Genomic DNA, 19,570 nt, shown 5'->3' with positions numbered 1-19,570 from the left:
AAAGAAGCGGCTGGCGACTCCACATGTATCGGAGGAGGCATGTGGTAGTCTGCAGCCTTCCCCAGATCAGCAGAGGGGGTGGAGCAGCGACTGGGACAGCTCGGAAGAGTGGCGTAATTGGCCAGGTACAATTGGGGAGAAAAATGCGGTGGGGGGGGGGGTCAGATCAGAATGGATTGGATCAGATCAGGTCAGATTAGATTGGATCAGATTAGGTTAGAAACTCTAAATTAGTTTTTGCCAGCAGTATAAAGGGCTTTTCAGATGGCAAGGGACCCCCGGCTGTCCCACCTGCCTCATTCCATTTCTTGAAGAGACAGAACACCCCCCCCCCACCTACTTCTCTGGCATGGTAACCACTGTGACAGTGACAACAATGTACAGAAGCACAACATGGCTGATATACATCCACTTAGTTCTCCCCATTTCCAGTGATATTCTGTCACCTCTAACTCTGTGTGATCACCTATTTTTTGTTTCAGTATAACTGAACATACAGTACAGCTGTTTTCATTGTCATATCTCTCCATTTCTGTTGTCAGACGGCTGCACAATTAGTTGTCCCTCCATTTTTGCACATCCAAGTAAACTAATGTAAGTGGTCAAACGAGACAGAGTAACCTGATTGATCAAATCTGCGATTAAATCCTGTGACCCAAAAAAGTTGAGAACTGCACAGCTTGGAGGTGGGCAGGCATATCTGTGAAACGAACAAACACACGGCCTAGTGGTGAGGCCGTGCCTGCTTGCTGCTCCCTTTTTCAAACTCTCCGTGCTGCATTGCTTCCCCGTCCTCCCCCAAACATTGAATGATGTCTGAGCAGTTGTTTCTTGCCATCTGAAAAGTTACTTTAAACCGTGAGATAAAAAGATGAAAAAAGAATAAGAGCAGGCAGACATATAAAATAATGAATCCAACATAGCAGTCCTTGAAACTGAACATTTACGAATGAAAGTGACTACAAGACAAGAATAAAATAATCAACAGAATTTTATGGAGTTGAACTACATGTAACCTTGAGGGTGTATCTGATATCGCTGTGTTGCTGCTGTTCCTACATCAGAATTATTGTTGTTCCAGGACCATCATTACAACTGACCAATCATGTTGCTGTGCTGTCATGCCTTTGCAACTTGGGGAAAAAAGATGGTTTTGGGATTAGGTTGTGGGTTATCATGGGTTAGCTGTCGGTTAGGTTAAGGTTCGTTGTCAGTTAAGATTAGGGTAAGGTAAGTGTTAGGTTAGGTTGAGGTTAAATTAGGTTAGCTTTGGTATTTTTCCAGTCTTTTTCCCCGTGTTGCAAAAAAGGCACATCACAATAACATGATTGGTCCATTGCAGTGACGGTCCTGGAGCAACATTAATTCTGATGTCGTGGGAACAACACCAACACGGCGATATCGTATTGTGCTGATGTTGAGAGTGTAATTTTACAGAACAATCCATCATGTTCAGATGTGCTTTAATAACTAATTTTTCAAGCAGGATTGTACAGATATATGAGCTATTCCTAATCTATTCTTTTTTTTAAATTTGACCGATGATAGATCGAAGTCAGTGGTGACGTCACCACCCTGCCCCTGTCCAGCCTCACGTCCCAGACAGAGTACGATGTGGCCGTCAAAGCAATCTATCCTGAGGGACCAGGATCACCAATGCTTGGAACTGCCATCACAGGTTCAGTTCCCTTAAAAATACCTCATTATGAATACTTTTGTTGAAGTTCATTTATTGCATAATATTTTTCCAGCATTAACCTGACACACAGTCACAGACTGCCCGTTATAACCACTACTAAAGAGCTGTTCCTTCAGAAGTTGAGGTTTGCATACCCTACCTAAAGCGTACCGCAACACTTTTGGAAGGAAAAGTATTTCTCATTCACTTACCACTTGAGTTTTCCAGGCGTCTGCAGATTCTAGCTATCATTTGTTTTATTAACCAAGCTACACACAGAAAACAGGGTTTTATTTGATATATCAAGTATTACACATGAACCTTGTTGTTCTGGACTGCACCTGTGATTAGTCTGCTCTTGTCCTCGCTGTCCATTGATTTTCTCGACAACTGTTTCTCCACACACAATAGCCACCAAGACCATTGTATCCCAGGGTCCTCTTAACAAGCTGGCACTTAAAAATGTGCCCCTATTATTTGCACTTAAGCTGTTCTTGCCTGATGTCTTCAGGTGAATCATATGACAGTAAATTGAATGTGTTTTTAAAGATGACAATGATTTATGTTCGATTTCTGTAACATTCAATGCCTGCAGTGTTTTTTCATGCTGTTCCTGATATGAAGAATGATTATTATACCAACTAAAAAACATGTTTAGTACTGTGTTGTTCTCTCAAAGGAGTCTCTAAGTATACTGAGGGTTAGCGCAGAGCGCACCGCCTTTTATGCTGTGAAGGCACAGCAATTAGAGACAACATACCTATTTTACTTGTTGATTGTTTTCTCCACAACCATGTGGTGACCCCCAGAAATTATCCCGCAACCCCCAGGTTGAGAACCAATGCTAATCCAGTGACGTCTAACCCTGCTCCTGGAGAACTACCGTCATGCTGGTTTTCACTCCAACCCTAATTTAATACACCTGATTCTACTAATTACCTTCTGACCAAGACCTTGATGAATTGACTTGGATGTGTTGAATTAGGGTTGGGGTGAAAACCAGCAGGAGGGTTGCTCTCCAGGAGCAGGGTTGGACAGTACTGCTCTAATCTACTGTAAACACACTGTTAAAAAACATTCTCATTCTGTCAGCTAAACTACGTTTCTGTGGGTGGATGTGACGTCCCAACAACACTAGTGCAGAGGACTTTATGGACGACGATACGGGCTTATGCGCAATGCATTCTGGTACATGTAGGCACTAGAAAGACTGTGAGCATGAGAATGCTGATTTCTTCGTCAATATAGTATACAGTGAAGACTTTTTGCTTCAATCAGTGCTGTTACTCATCAGTACTGATGGCACATACACAAATCCATTGGTGAAATTTCCCTTTGGTAATGCGTGGGTCTCTGTTTCCTGAGTGATATATTAATTTGAAATAGTACCGTGAATGAGAATAAGATATCACGCTAAGATATCACTAAGAGTCTGGGTGTCATCCTGGACAGCACATTATCTTTTGAAGCTCACATCAACAATGTCACTCGGTCTGCGTACTTCCACCTACGCAATATTAATCGTCTTTGTCCGTCGCTTACACCTCACAGCACCGACATACTCACTCACACTCTGGTTAAATCCCGTATTGACTACTGCAATTCTATCCTCTTTGGTCTTCCCCTCAAATGTCTTAATGAACTTCAGTTGGTCCAGAATTCAGCTGCCCGTATCATTACCAGAACTCCTTCCATAGATCACATCACTCCTGTTCTTCAACAGCTCCACTGGCTCCCTGTTCAATACCATATTGACTTCAAGATCCTGCTCCTCACCTTTAAGGCTCTTTATAACCTAGCTCCTTCATATCTTTCTGAACTCCTTCATATACACATGCCCTCCCGCACTCTCAGATCCTCTTCTGCTCTCCAACTCACTACACCATCGGCCCGCTACCATGGGGTCTAGAGCCTTCAGTCATTCTGCCCTCCACCTATGGAACTCTCTCCCACAAGGTCTTCACAACACTGACTCTCTTTCAACCTTCACATCCCATCTCAAAACGCACCTTTTCAAACTGGCTTATTCAGTCTGATCCACGCTTCACTGAGTTTTGTGCAGATGATGATTTTATACTTATCTGTTGTGTTAACTTTTTATTGTCCCCCCCTGCTTTGTTTTGATGTTATGCTGTCTGATACAGTGCTGCTTGTTTTTACTGTGTTTTGTAAGGTGTCCTTGAGTGTGCTGAATGGAGCCCACAAATAAAATTTATTATTATTATTATTCTTAATAATAATAACAACATAGCACTTTTCAAAACAAAGTTACAAAGTGCTCTTCAAGATATAATAGAAAAAAGGTAGACAAACAGTGATAAAAACCAATTTAAAAGCAGTTTAAAAGTTAAAAAACATAGGGAAGAATGATAAAGTATTGCATGGCGGCATCTCAGCAATCACACAGGGTGATGAAATTTGTTCCCCTATTCTGTTGTTATCTGCAAATCTAGTAACTCTGAGTAGCAATTTAGGCTACTCTTCTCTTTGAGTTAATGTTTAGCTTTCAGTGCTTGCTGCTCTGCACTAAACCAAACAACAAGCACATCTCAGGCCACTCATCATGTGTTGGCAGCTTTATGCTTTGTCTAATCAGAGTTCTTAGACCTGGCACCACGGGTGAAAAGAAAGGAAAAAGCTGGCAGAATAGAATGCCAGCAGGATTGAGGGGTCCAGAGGATCGGATTTGGGAAACACTGTTTTATCGAGCTATACTACATGATAACCAGTGCTGATATAGATGCCTGTGTCATCACTAACACAATATAGTACCTTCCTTTCTTCATTACATTGTGGGAATAAACTACATGAAAACCAATGCTGCCACAGGTTTCTATGTTTACGATGACCTTCAAGTGATTTGAACTGACAGAATGTCTGGAGTGTCTCTGGGTGCTCCGGTTTCCTCCCACAGTCCAAAGACATGTAGGTCAGGTGAATTGGCCGTACTAAATTGTCCCTAGGTGGGTGGGTGTGTGTGGGGGGTGGGGGGGTGTCCCTGTGATGGTCTGACGGCCTGTCCAGGGTGTCTCCCTGCCTGCTGCCCAATGACTGCTGGGATAGGCTCCAGCATCCCTGCGACCCTGAGTAAGCATCTGGAGGTTCTTGGTATCAAACATGATACAGAGTGGTAGACTTGGGCTGTAATGGTGATGAGGTCTATATTAGCTGTTGGTCAACGCTTCTCTCCTCACTTCCCCTCCTGAATACAACTCAGCCTAGAAGTCTGTTGACCCCTCAGGGTGTGCTGGATTAAATCTTTCTCTCACCGCATGTCATGGGCCCATAAATGTGTGTGTGATCATTTACTGCATCAGCTGTGTTTATCATTAATCCCAGGTGAAATGTGGAAAATCGTTTTTTAGCATAGATACACAAATGTACATACACACACATACACTACTGTATGTTGGACTTACCAGGGCAGCTAATCACCTGTCAAATGGTAAACAGCCTCTCTGGTGAAATGGTGTTGTCTCATCTCTCAAAACTTCCTCATAATCATGCCCTCCCTCCTTCCCCCCTCTCTTGTTTGCTTCTGGACATGTGAACAGATGTTGTTCCTGCCCCAAAGAACCTGCAGTTGTCTGACGTGACCCAGACCTCATTCCGAGCCAGCTGGGAGCACAGTGCCCCGGATGTGGCCCTCTACCGCATTGGCTGGTCCAAGAAAGGAGATAATAATTTTCAATATGTAGGTCGATGGGTTGTGTGTGTGTGTGTGTGTGTGTGTGTGTGTGTGTGTGTGTGTGTGTGTGTGTGTGTGTGTGTGTGTGTGTGTGTGTGTGTGTGCGTGTGTGTGTTACTAATTATCTCCATTCATATAAAGTTGCCCTCTCTGGTGATGTTTTCTTTCATTCAGCTTATTCACTACCCATTCTTCCTCCTTTTTTTCATACCTCCTTTGGAAATAAATCCAAGACATCCATCTCTCATTGTTTGCTGTGGAGGTTGTGTTTATCTGATAGCTCTCTCTCTCTAGTCCATTCTGAACAGCGATGAAACCACCCACCTCCTGAAGGGCCTGGACCCCGACACGCCATACGACGTCACTGTCACAGCCATTTATCCGGACGAGTCGGAGAGCGAGGACCTGATGGGAACTGAGCGCACATGTAAGCAAAACACCCCTCTCTCTGCCCCGCCCACCGACACCACATTCATATTTGACAGTCACATGACCTGAGAGACGTGTCGCCCATTCAAATAACACTCTGTTTTCTCAACATCTCTTTCTAGTGTTAAAGGCCCCGGACGGTATGTGGTTTGAGAGGGAGAAGGGCATTTGTTAGTGTGTTCTAGTGATTGGTTGTCATGGTAACAAAGACAACAATGACACTGTTGATGGAAGCACCCCCCCACTACCCCTCATAATTGCATGTGCATTTCTGTTCCTCAACTTGTGTTCACAGCTTGACCACCTCGGTAAACTAAGCACTGGAAGAACATTTAGCTAGTTTCAAGTTCATGAAAACGTTTTTGCCATTTGATGTGCAAAAAGTTGCCGAGAACCAAACTTCTCGGGAAGATTGGTGATTAGCTAGCAATATTATTATCATAACTCTCTGACTCGCCAGTCTGTGTGAGATCAATGATGCTATGACAAAAAAAAAAAAAGCACACCCAAATTGGCTAACAGACAATAGTTTGGCGATGTGATTGACAGCTGTGTGAATGCAGATTTGGAGCATTAAATGCAAAAGTATGAACACGGACCAGTCACGGGATGGTCCTCCATAGACTTTCAACCACTTCCATTCATTTTGTTACCATCATTCACGTTTCGTTTGGAATCCATTGTCAACCATTTTGTCTTCATTTTTACATCCATTTCATGTTGTAACATCACCTCATGTCATCATCATTTCTTCGTCATTGTTGAACCCAGTAACCAAGTCCTGGTACTGATTTATTGAACTGTTCCTCAAAGTAGAGTGGGTTTAATGCACTTTCCATCCAAAAAAATTCATCAAGTCAGTTTTTTTCCCCCACAACTAAAATGTTGATAAAACCTTGACGTTTGAGAGAGCTGAGAAAAATTGGCACTGTATAAGAACCATAATCATCTAAATTTCTAAGCATATGAAGTGGTATGGTTGTTTCGTTCTATTTGACATTTCCATATTTAGGAGTGTGGATAATTCTTCTAAAACAGAAAGACAGTATTATGAGATCAACCAAAAAAGTTCAGATTAAACAACAATCTATTTTTTTACTTAAGTAAATTAATGTCTCTGACTGCATTTTGAATTGTTTTTTTGGAAAGGTACTTAACCCTAACCCTGGTTCAAGGCTGCTTCATCCTCTCTGTTGTCATTCATGTGACCTTATCCCTCTGCTGCTTTCATCCAGCTTTATGATCTAGGGGATAATGGGAGTTGTAGTATGTTTGCCAATTCACACCACCATCACCCTCATCGTCTTCATCATCACTATCGTCACCATCATCATCATAGCCAATAAAATGCAAAATGTATAGACTCTAACTGTAAAGATCTGTGTGCTCCCAGTACCCATCGGACCTCCTCAGAACCTGATGGTGTTCAACGCCACCACTACCACGCTGACCGTCAAGTGGGACCACGCCCCTGGCCCTGTCCAGAACTACAAGATCAACTTCCAGCCGACAGAGGGAGGCAAGGCTCTCTCAGTAAGTTTATTGTTTGGTTTTAAACATTGGTCATGAAATCATTCATACATTGTCTATGTGGACATGATGCAGTTCAGGTTGATGAAGAGACAGGAAAGTGGAATGAAAACAGAGGGTAGAGGGAGATAGAGGGGCAGGAATGAGAGGATAGTGAAGGGGAAAGATGGACAATAAAGGTCTGTTGCTGGATTCAAATGGAGATCATGCAATTAAGCCTAAGCCAATGTAGTATGAGCTTTACTGTATGAGAAACAAGCCTGTGTCTTGTGTGTTCCGCCAATCACTCATAGACCCCTCATACCTATGGGATTCATACCACTTAACCAAACACACATCTATGGCCACCGTGACTCCTTAGTCTCTGACAGATCAGAAGAATTTAATTTGTCCATTTCAGCCCTACATTAGATCTGGGCTTTATTGTGTCCGTATCTATTAGACTCTACAAAAAGTCTAGTAGAGGATCAGGTAATTATTGCAGTCACTGATAATATTGGTACTTAGCTGACTTTACCCCATTGAGATGAGCTTTATCACATAGACTGCCTTTTGTTTCATAGATTGTACTATTACCAGAAATTGACTCTCCGTACCCCTGTAAAGTTGTCGGTATTGTCTCTGTGTTTTAAGCGAAAATAAAAAAAGGCTGAATTCCTTTTTAGGGTGTGTTTGCCTTGCCATTCATATAGATGGTTCTCACCACTATTGTATCCAGTCAGGGAGTGGTGATATTGGACTGGACACATCCCCAGTGTACTGTAGGTTGTCAATTCTCATAATATCAGGGAAAGCTTATAGACTGCCAAAAATGTCAGCTGTGCACCTACCCTTTACACGCACACAAAAAAAGTATCTTTGAGTCGGTCCACTTTGATTTAAAGTCATCTTCCTCTTGGGGAAATTAAAAAATGGAAGTCTGAAACAACGTAATTTAATATGGCATATCAAAGGAAAAGATAAGCGGAAATTTTGATGACGTTCCATAGGGAGATTAAGCGAAACTGGGTAAGAAGTCAGTGAACTGGGAGATTGTCATGTGAGATCACTGAATACTGATACACATAGGATATCCACAACCAAAAATGAACTACAACAGCGCCAGTGCTCTGGGAGAGAATTTTCTAGCCATTTTGTTCTGCGTTCCTTCACATTATTTGGACATTTGGTTTATGGCAGTGTCGTAAGCATCATTAGTGTACTTTAAAAAGAGGCCTGCATTTAGCTGCCAAGCCCACATTCCAGTGAGATTACTTAATAGTGATTAGTGTGAGGATGACTCGAAACTATCTTAAGGAAACTGTGGGTCCTGTGAGAGGAATTTCGGTGGGTTGCAAATTTTATTGTGTGTCTTGAGATGTTATGACAGTCATCCTAAACAGTGTCAGAAATGAGTCGTGATGTCAGAGCCACAAATCATGTTAATGCATTTCTGATCCCCCTCAAAACATATCATGTATATAAAAACATGCTCAGAACATCCTGCAGACATCTGGTGGCGTGTTTTCATCCGCAGTTTTGCTGTTTTACCATAATTCATTTCATCCGACAGGGTATTTGTGGGAAGATGAGTATCCCGGGGCTTGAAACTGACATCATCTTTAACAATAATAATGCAGGCATTGTTGGTTTGTTAAATAGACCACTTTGTTATTATCATTTTTTTAAACAATTGTTTATTCCTGGGAAAGTTGGCTGAACATGCTGCCTTCTAGGATGAAACCCGGTACCTGCCCGGTACAACCGTAGTCTTCTACTGTTGGTCACTGGGAGCTGACCAGTATGACCACTGTCTTCTACTGTTGGTCACTGGGAGCTGACCAGTACAAACAGTCTTCTACTGCTGGCCAACAAGCAGCTCCACTGCTGCAGTTTGGGGACTAAGTGCTCTGCCCAAGGGCATGTCAGTAGCAGTTTTTTGGACAGGGGACAAAGCGGTGAAAAGCAAATTTCTTCATCATCTAATAATAATAATAATAATAATAATAATAAAAGGATTCTGTGTCAGAGATGAATACGGTTTGCCTAAATGTAACTAAATGTTCACATAAGGTTGCATATTCCTTCATCTATCTGCAAGCCTCCACATGCACAATGTTTACGTGTGTTGAGCATGTGTTTACAGGATAGTATCTGTTCCACTATAGATTGCAAAAATTGTTGGCCTTGAGCTTCCCAATGGCTTACTTAGATTCCCTCTCAAAGACGGCTGTTTGTGAGGAAACGGAGAAAGTGTTTTGTGGCATGGTCCTGTGAAAAAGCTAAGTGACTGTGGCTGAATTATTGCTCTTCGTAATTCTACTCTCCTGTCAGTGGAAGACTTGGATGGGAGGGAGGATAAGTGATTACAGATTTAGAGCAATATAGTTGCTGCTTTCTTTGCTTTTTAAAGATGAAGGTGATTAAATAAATTTTATTTCCCTCCCTTAGCCTGCGCTCCTGAATGAATGGTGTATTTGACAGATTGTACGTTTTCGCCTCGTGTTAAACGTGGTATCTGACTCGGATGTCATGGAGGATGAAGAGCTTTCTTTAATAACTGAGACATCCATCATTTGAAAGCAGTGACAGTCTTCAAAAACAAGAGCTGACTTGAACTTTAAAGTGCAATTTGGAAAATCATTCAAGTTATTATGTATCTGAACACTAATGCCAAGCAAAAGATCAAATGAATGAGGTTGAAGTCGCCTGTATTTTTATTGTATCAATGAATATCACATAATGGATATTTCCATTTCTGAAATCAAAATCTTTTGAACTGGAAAATAAGTGCCATTTTCTGAGTCCTCCATTTGTATTTATTTTAACTTATCTCACATTTCCATTTATAATCACTGACTCATTTTTATCTGGGTTTTGGTTATTACGTTTTGCTCTTACACTTGTGTTGTCGTGTTTGGATGGATTTGTTCATTCAGTTTTGCTCTGGCCAGATGTCACAGTTAGTGCACATCAGGCTTGTCGGATGTCATATCTGTGGTCCAGCCTTTACCACCAAAACCATAAACATGTCAACCCAGTGCCATTGCACCCTGATTAACTGCCCTCTCGCTTAGTGGAGGGAGCCCTCCATCTTGTCCAAGACTTGAGACTAATTGTTGACATGTCTCCTACGAACAGACACAGGTTGGAGCAAAGAAGAACAGCGTTGTCCTTCAGAAGCTGAATCCTGAGACTGCTTACTCTGTTACTGTGGCAGCAGTTTATCCCAGCGGTGAAACCAGAGACATCTCTGGACAAGGGACAACCAGTAAGTGATGACACGTAAAATTCCATGAGTAGCTGGAGACTAACACAAGAGAAGATACTTTGTTGTCATTGTGTACACACAACAAAATCTTGTTTGGTGACTCTCAGACCAGCAGCACTAGACAAGGTAAATGATTAAAAAACAAGATAAAAACAAGAACAAACAACATTTAGGATAAACAAGTGAGGTAGTAAACATAAGTGAGGTAGCAAAAATTAGGATGAGACAATAAAAGATAGCAGCAGCTTTTAAAGCTCAAATTAGTGTGTGGGATTATTGCACATAGTTGTCCATATTGCAGCTGCTTTAGTACCAGTTAGTCCTTAGCAGCTATAGGCAGGTATGTGTGTGTGTGTGTGTGGGGGGGGGGGGCTACAGCTCTGGGGAAGAAGCTGTTCCTCAGCCTGTTAATCCGGGTTTTGATGGTGTGGTATCTTTTCCCTGATGGCAAGGGAACAAACAGACAGTGACCTGGGTGTGTTTTGTCTTTGCTGATGTTGCTGGCTTTCCTCTGTAGGCGGCCAGCATACACAGCATCCAGGTCCGGGAGCACAGCTCCCACAATCATGTGTGCTGTCTTTACCACCCGGGCCAAGTCCTTCCTGTTCTCTGCTGTGCAGCTGGCATACCACACTGTGACACATCAACAAAGGATGCTGATGACAAGAGAAAGATTCTTCCATATTTAAGTAACAACAGGCTTAATCAGTGGAGGAAACTCTTAAGACAAACATGATTACCAATTTTGTAGGCTACTCAGTAGTTTAGTATCTAAAATATATTTTTGGAATAGACAGAAAAATGAAATTGATTGATTGATGCTGGGCCATATGAAAAATATCACGATAATCAAAGGAAATTTTAGATGATAGATAAGATTAATGATATCAACTTCCTTCCCTAAAAATACCATGTTTAAATACCCAACTGAGGCTCATCACTCAAACTGTTTGGTAATGTAAATTATAATATCAAACCAAAACTAATTTTCAAATAGTAGTCCTTCAAATATTTCACACTCTCATTTTGGGAGAAATCAAAGGTAATAGATTCTTGTAATTTAAGCAACAACATCCCATATCACGATTCAGGACACAACAATATCTAAATTTTATTTTGATACAATACCATTGAAAGACGAAAAACCATAACATTGTGAATTATTGCCCAGCTTAAACCTATAATTATAACTTATAATAACCGAGCCTTTAATATAACAAAGTTTGCTTTGAGAGAAAAACATACCTCAATTGAAGCCTGCATGGCTTGATGACGTGGAAGAAGCTCATGGAGGTCCTCGTTGTTTATTTTTGGACCCCCTTCCCTTTTTTTTCTTCACCCCAATTGTACTTGGCCAATTATCCCACTCTTCCGAGTCATCCCAGTAGCTGCTCCACCCCTCTGCTGATCCGGGGAGGGCTGCAGACTACCACATGTCTCCTCTGATACATGTGGAGTCGCCAGCTGCTTCTTTTCACTTGACAGTGAGGAGTTTCACCAAGGGGATGTAGTACGTGGGAGAATCATGCTATTCCCTCCAGTTCCCCCTCCCCCCTGAACAGGCACCCGGACCGACCAGGGGAGGCGCTAGTGCAGCAACCAGGACACATATCTACATCTGGCTTCCCATCCACAGACACAGCCAATTGTGTCTGTACAGATGCCCGACCAAGCCGAAGGTAATACGGGGATTCGAACTACCGAACCCGTGTTGGTAGGCAGCGAAATAGACCGCTACGCCACCTGGATGCCCTCGTTGGTTTTTAAAGTGAATTTGTGTGCTTCTATCAGTGTCAAAAGTGGTTTTCAATTGGAAGACACTAAATAACTCGGAACTTCACTTTGCGGATGGAACAATTCTCTGCTGAGGAGCTGACAAAAACTCCTGTGGGCCTCAATGTTGCACAGGTCATGCAAACAAATGTCGTTGTTTTATCTACATCTTGACACCATGTCTGCTGTTCCCTCAGAGCCTCTGGGTGGAGTGGGGACCCTGCAGGTGCTGAATCCCACCATGACCACACTCAACGTGCGCTGGGAGCCTGCCGATGGGAAAGTCACTGGTTACAAAGTGGTATATGTGCCTGCCGCCGGAGGAGCTGAGAGCGTGGTAGGACAACCATTAGATTACTGTTGGATGGCAATCTAGTCAGCATGTACACATCAGTAAAATACATTGACCACGGTCAGTGTCTTTTACTGATGTGTTTCAATGTCAGTTTTTTTTCTTTACTTTTAACTTTTCATGTGAATCTCTGCTGAGCACACATATTCCTTTTCAAACAGCACTTTGGTCTGCATTCACATACTCCCACACTTGGGAGTTGCCCAGTATAACTAAAGGTATTCTACTCCTGGCAATCAGCAGCTCCACTGGAGCATTGGGTCACTGATTTGTGATTTTGCATACATCTGCGTACCCTCTCCTATGAACTGTGGGCTCATATATAATTTTCAATTCCAATTTTTCTTTTCTTTTTTATTCCTCTGGTCAAGGGCTTTGGCAGCAGTTGTCAGTGTACATAATTCCTTTGTTGGTCTCTTTAGGAACAAGTGTCTGGGACCACTACCAATACTATGCTGAAAGGCCTGCAGCCGGATACACTCTACACCGTCTCGTTAGTACCAGTCTATGCTGAGGGAGACGGCAAGCCGACGTCTGAGAACGGAAAGACAAGTAAGATCAGATGAATATTTTTTTTTCTCTATTTTTTTTTTATGAAAATTTTTATACATACGTACTTACGTACGCATACATACCAAAAAAAGACAAAGAAGACAAAAAAGGGGGGGTAGTGAGGAGGAGGGCACTAGCCTGGGGATCCCACACAAGGTCACCACCATCCTGAAAATACCCCAGAGCAGAGAGTGCAAACAGTTGGGCATATTATCAATTCCATGTCATTTCAAGACAAATATCATTTCCATATTATTTCAGCTTAGATTTAACATATTTTAGAACACAACAAACTATGAACAAACCTCTACAAGAATGTATATCTAGATGAGATGTGGTGTGTTCAAGAATGATCTAATGGAAGTCCAAGGACCTTCAAATCCACTATCCAGTTTCTGAAAAGTTGCGGCTGCTTGTTCCATTGAGAACAAGTCCAGATATTCCTTGAGCCAGTTCTCCAAACTGTAACCGTTGGGTTTCCTCCAGTGGATTTTATTGTCCTGTTCACCGAGAGACATGCTAGTCCAATCAACTGTTTTACCATTTGAGAATTAATTCCATCTACCTTACTGCCCAGTAAACACACTGTAGGGTTTATTGGAATAGTTACACATGAAGTAGAATTTAAGAAATTCATAACATCAACCTAAAATCTTTTTATTGCTTGGCAGTGACACAATTGATGCATTAGTGTACCTATCCCACCACAGCCATGCCAACTTAAATCCAAAACATTTTGATGCATTCTTCATAATCTTTGTAGTGTTATATATAAAATAATTAAGGTCATATATATATATATATATATATATATATATATATATATGACCTTAATAATTTTTTAACTGGATAACTTTGTACCTCACACGATTTGATAAATAATTTGAATTTCGCAAAATCTTTTCTCATTGATCTGTAGTGAGAGATACCTCTATCTTTCTCCCACTGTGACTTAATGGTTGTAACAGTCACAAGTGGTGTGGGATAATAATTAATACAATTTAGAAACCGTTCCTTTACCATTGACTCCCTCCAACAATTTCTTCTCAACAAATTTATGACTTAGGATAATGCCCTTAGTCATATGATTTTAAGCTGTATATATTGGAAAAAATTAGTCTTTCAATTTGTATTGCCTTCTCAGTTCATTGAAATCAACAATATTTCCATAAACTATCAATTGGCTGAGTGTAATAATATAATTTTGCTGCAATACTTTGTTGACTATAGGTTTCTCTCCACCAGTAAATAAGGGGTTCATCCAAATTGGACCTGTAGGGAGGGATAGGCCAGAAATACTAAAACCTCTCTGAAGTTCTTTAGCTATCTCACATGAATGGAGGATCAAAGGATTATCAATATTTTTACTACAATTCAGGAAATACCAGAGGGAGAATAGAGAAATATACTTGTTATTTTCAGCTTTATTTTCAGCTAGGATTTTTTGTTCTAACTACCCCCAAGTACCTTCTTCACAATGTCTTGGGCATGTGTGGGACTGAGTCACTTGGATGGGATAATGTTAAAAGAATGTCATCCGCATAAAGATTTGCTTTAAAATCATGCCCAAAAAGGCTGATACTGGTTATGTTTGGATTGGTTCCGATGACACAGGGTAAAGGTTCATGTGCTAGGATGAAAATAAATGGAGAAGCTGGACAACCCTGTCTGGTAGACCTGAAAAGCTGGAAGGGGGATGATATCATACCATTAGTTTTGACACATGAAGTTGGTTTATGATAAAGAGCCTTAATCCAATGAAGAGAAGTTGGACCACAACTAAATTTTGTTAGTGTATGAAATAAAGAGGACCATTCTATCCTGTCAAACACTTTTCACTTTTTCATCATCCATCGATATTGCTACAACTGGATGCTGAAGTGACGTAGCTCTTAGCATGACACGAAAAAGTCTTCTCATGTTATTGGAGGCAAGACGGCCAGCAATGAAACCCACTTGATCTATGTGAATTAAAGAAGGAATCACCCCCCCTCTTTTTTTTTTTTGGCATTTTCTGCCTTTATTAGATAGCGATAGTCATGAGAGACAGGAAAAGGCAGGGGAGGGAGAGGGGATGACATGCAGCAAAGGGCCCAGGCCAGATTCGAGCCCAGGCTGCTGCAGTAAGGACTCAGACTTATGTGGTACGCACTCTACCAGGTGAGCCACAGGGCACCCCAGAATCGCTTTTTTGAGGGACATTGAAGCATCTTTGTAAAAATCTTATAATAATCGTTATTCAGCCGACTGAGAGTCAAGTCAAGTCAATTTTATTTGTATAGCTCATTATCACAAATTACAGATTTGCCTCAGTTGGCTTTACAGCAATACAACATCCTGGCCTTAGACCCTTGCATCGGATAAGGAACAACTCCCTAAAAAAAAAAAACCTTCAACAGGGAGAAAAAATAGGAAGAAACCTCAGGGAGAGCAACAGAGGAGGGATCTCTCGCCCAAGATGGACAGATGTGCAATGGATGTTGTGTTTACACAATTTACAGAATACAACATTGAAAGAGGATAACAATTATAATGAAATATATGATGAGGAGGACACCAAGCAGTGTCCAGATGCCACCGGAACATCCTTAAGACCTGAGCCACGTGACCACCATCACCATGTAGACCTGGCAGAAGGACAGACTACACATGCACACAGGGGAGACTCATATCACACCATTCACATATATGGGAGAAGAGACAAGAAAAAACAGTAGTCACACATCAGAGTGAGAGAAGGATACAACATTGAAACAGGATATGGATTTATAAGATATATTAAAAAAATGTGATGAGGAGGATGCCAAGCAGTGTTCAGATGGCAACCACCATCACTATGGAGACCTGGTAGGAGGAGAGACTGCACATGCACACAGGGGAGACTCACATCACACCATTCACATACACAGAAGAGAAAGGAGAAGACATCATTCAGAGAGAGAAAAGATGTGAGAGAAAAGAACAATTTGCAATAGTCAATAATCTACACTCTACAATTTCTTCAGTAGAACAGTGCTTGGTAAATTCACTGAGACAAAACCAACTCACCATGCAGTACAGGCCGTGAAGTACTCAATTCAAAGTCAACTAATTGTAGATTAAGGCAAAAAGATGAGTTTTAAGATTGGATTAAAGGACTCAACAGGCTGTGATTGTCTGATGGCAGCAGGCAGGTTATTCCACTAGAAGAGGGCCTGATAGGAAAAGACCCTGCCATCAGCTGACTTCTTTTTAACTTTGGGTCCACAGGAGCCCTGTATTTTGTGAGTGGAGAGCTCGAGATGGAATGTATGGTTTAAGGAGATCAGACCGGTATGATTGGGCAAGCCCATTTAGGACTTTATAAATCAACAGAAGCACCTTGACCTTGAAGTCTGATCTAACATGGATAGGAAACCAATGATGGCCGACAAGAACTGGTGTAATATGGTCAATTTTTCTAGTTTTAGTTAGGATTCTAGCCGCAGCATTTTGAACCACCTGAAGTACTAACATGGCAGACCTGAAGACAGAACATTACAGTAATCAAGTCTGGATGAAACAAATGCATGTATTAGAGTCTCTGCATCAGCCATGGACAGGAAAGACCAAATTTTAGTTATGTTACGTAAGTGAAAAAAGGCAGTCATGGTGATTTCTTTAATGTGCTCATCAAAGGGGAAAGGCTGGAATCAAACGTAACATCAACATTTTTGGCTACCACATTTTTTTTAAATCACAGAGTTGTCGATTGTCATTGTTACTTGATCAAACTGGTGTCTGTGTCTAGCAGGGCGAACAACCAGCCAATTTTTCACAGCAGCCAAGCAGGCCTCTAAATCAGTCATTGAGTACAATCATCAGCCCTTATAGGCACATACAGCTGAGTATCGTCTTTATAGCAATGGAAATTTATTCCATGACTGCGTAGGATGGAGTGGGAGATTGACAGGCGGATTGGTGCAGCATCAGCAGTAATGCAGACGTTGTACCGGACTGTTGTGGAGAAGAGGGAGCTGAGCCAGAAGGCAAAGCTCTCAATTTACCAGTCATCTTCATTCCAACCCTTACCTATCGTCATGAGTTTCCTCCGCAGGGTGTCTGGGCTCAGCCTTAGAGATAGGGTGAGGAGCTTGGACATCCAGAGGGAGCTCGGAGTAGAGCCGCTGCTCCTTCGTGTCGAAAGGAGCCAGTTGAGGTGTTTCGGGCATCTGATTAGGATGCCTCCTGGGCGCCTTCTTTTGGAGGTTTTCTGGACATGTCCAACTGGGAGGAGACCCCAGCGTAGACCCAGAACTCGCTGGAGGGACTACATGTCCAATCTGGACTGGGAATGCCTTGGGATCCCTCAGAAGGAGCTGGAGGGTGTTGCTGGGGAGAGGGATGTCTAGGGTGCCTTACTTAGCTTGCTGCTACCGTGACCCAACCCTGGAGAAGCGGCTGATGATGAGATGAGATGAGACTGTGTATAATTTGGCCAAGAGATGAAATATAAAGAGAGAAAAGTAGAAGGCCAAGAACTGTGCCCTGAGGTATGCCATATTTAACGTCAGAGAATTTTGATGTATATCTCCACGACTCTGAGAGCAGGATACGCGGTTTGGATAATGGATGGATGGATTATTATATTAGACACAATGTATTCTTCCAGATAAGTAGAATTTAAGCCAAGAGAGAGCTAAGCCAGAGACACCAAAATTACATTTAATTCTGTCTAATAGTATACAGTGATCAATGGTGTCAAAGGCTGCACTGAGGTCCAGTCGTAGGAGTACAGAGGTGGAATCAGAGTCCATAGGTAGTAGAAGATCATTCACCACTATGGTCAGAGCAGTTTCAGCGGAGTGACAGGCCCGAAAAGCTGATTGTAAAGGTTCATATAGATAGTTTTCTTCTATATGGGTTGAAAGTCGTTGATACACAACTCCCTAGTACTTTAGAACAGAATGGAAGATTAGAGACTGGTCGATAGTTATTAAGAGACCCTGGGTCGAGGTGCGGTTTCTTAAGTAGAGGTTTGATCACATCTTTTTTAAAACTGCTGGGAACAGTTCCAGTAGTAAGTGATAAATTAACAATGTCTAGTGTTGTAGGTCCCAGGAAAGGCCAGAGGTCTTTAAAAAGTTTTGCTCAAAAAGGGTCAAGCAGGCAATTAGTTGGTTTAGAAGAGGGTGAGAGAATGGTAGTTATTCATGTATAGGTGGTCTTTACCTGATTTTGGTAACACAGAAATCACAGCAGAGCGCATGCTGCTGGGCATTGATTGATTATCAATAATATTATTGTGCAGTACATTTAGTAAGGGGGACAGTGTGTCCTGGAAACATTTATAAAATTCATTAGTAAAACCATCCTCCCCTGATGCTTTACCAGCAATGAGTGCTTTATTTGCAGATTTAATCTCTGTCTCAGAGATTAAGTCTGCAAATATTCTTTCCAAATATTCTTTATCAGTGTCCTTCAACACAGGCACCAGTGATTTACCACTGGAGTCAAAGAGGCTGTCTATTTAAAGAGGGAACGACCATCTCTGAACTGAGGGGAGGGGCTAAGTGTACATCTGTCACCATCTTACAGTGTTGTGATTGCAACTATTTCCCAATCCTCTGCGAGTATTACAAGTGGCCATTTTAACTTTAATTAATGGTCACAGCAATTTGCATATGAAACCAATCGCTGGTTGCGGTTGTGACGCAGCTGTGTTGGTTTTGGTCGTTATGCAACTGCAGTGTTTATAAGGTTGGGGATACATGCAGTAAGTTGAGAAAGACATTGTCACTTAGATGAGTGGTGAAACGTTTCTCCCACTAAACCTTGTGTCCAGATGAACTGATTCAACTTTCTGGGATTTCCTTACCAAGATTCTTGAGCATGCATCAGACCATCATCAAACTTTCTTCTTTTACACCTTTGTCTGTTTTACAGCAGAGTAGCTAATGAATTACCCTCCACATATAACTTTAAAAGCCGTACCGTAGGACATCCTTGATATTTTTCAAAAAGCCTAAAAAGACGCTACTTACCAAAAAAAAATGTAAATTATATTCTGCCCTTCAAAATGTAAAAGGAGACCATACCCTGAATATTAAAGCAAAATGGGAAGCAGAGGGTAATTTCACAATAACACTGGAAGAATGGGACAGGATGTGCAGACAGCAATGGTTAATGACAAGCTCTCCCTCCTGGAGAGAATTCAGCTGGAAGAATGTGACTCGATTCTTCTGTACTCCAGTGCAGAAGACTAACTACTGAAATCAGGCTGTTTGCTGGAGGTCCCGTGGAAGCGCATTGGCAAACCACTTTCACATTTTCTGGAGTTGTCCCTCTGTGGCTCCATTT

The 19,570-nt window shown here is 41.7% G+C and overlaps 1 protein-coding gene across 3 annotated transcripts in view; it reads left to right on the top strand.

The window, feature by feature from the left end:
• Positions 1-19,570, top strand: part of col12a1b (collagen, type XII, alpha 1b) — a 153,053-nt gene that overhangs the window by 63,281 nt on the left and 70,202 nt on the right. For all 3 annotated transcript variants that reach the window (XM_056294898.1, XM_056294895.1, XM_056294896.1), the window contains 7 exons: positions 1,549-1,678; positions 5,233-5,372; positions 5,661-5,793; positions 7,189-7,328; positions 10,446-10,575; positions 12,546-12,685; positions 13,123-13,252. In XM_056294898.1, coding sequence (XP_056150873.1) covers positions 1,549-1,678; positions 5,233-5,372; positions 5,661-5,793; positions 7,189-7,328; positions 10,446-10,575; positions 12,546-12,685; positions 13,123-13,252 — 943 coding nt within the window. The remainder of the gene's footprint in view (positions 1-1,548; positions 1,679-5,232; positions 5,373-5,660; positions 5,794-7,188; positions 7,329-10,445; positions 10,576-12,545; positions 12,686-13,122; positions 13,253-19,570) is intronic.

This window comes from Lampris incognitus, chromosome 15 (assembly GCF_029633865.1).
Source record: "Lampris incognitus isolate fLamInc1 chromosome 15, fLamInc1.hap2, whole genome shotgun sequence".
In the NCBI taxonomy this organism is placed as follows: Eukaryota; Metazoa; Chordata; class Actinopteri; order Lampriformes; family Lampridae; genus Lampris; species Lampris incognitus.
The sequence above is the reverse complement of the archived record's forward strand: the minus strand, read 5'-3'. Positions and strand labels throughout refer to the sequence as shown.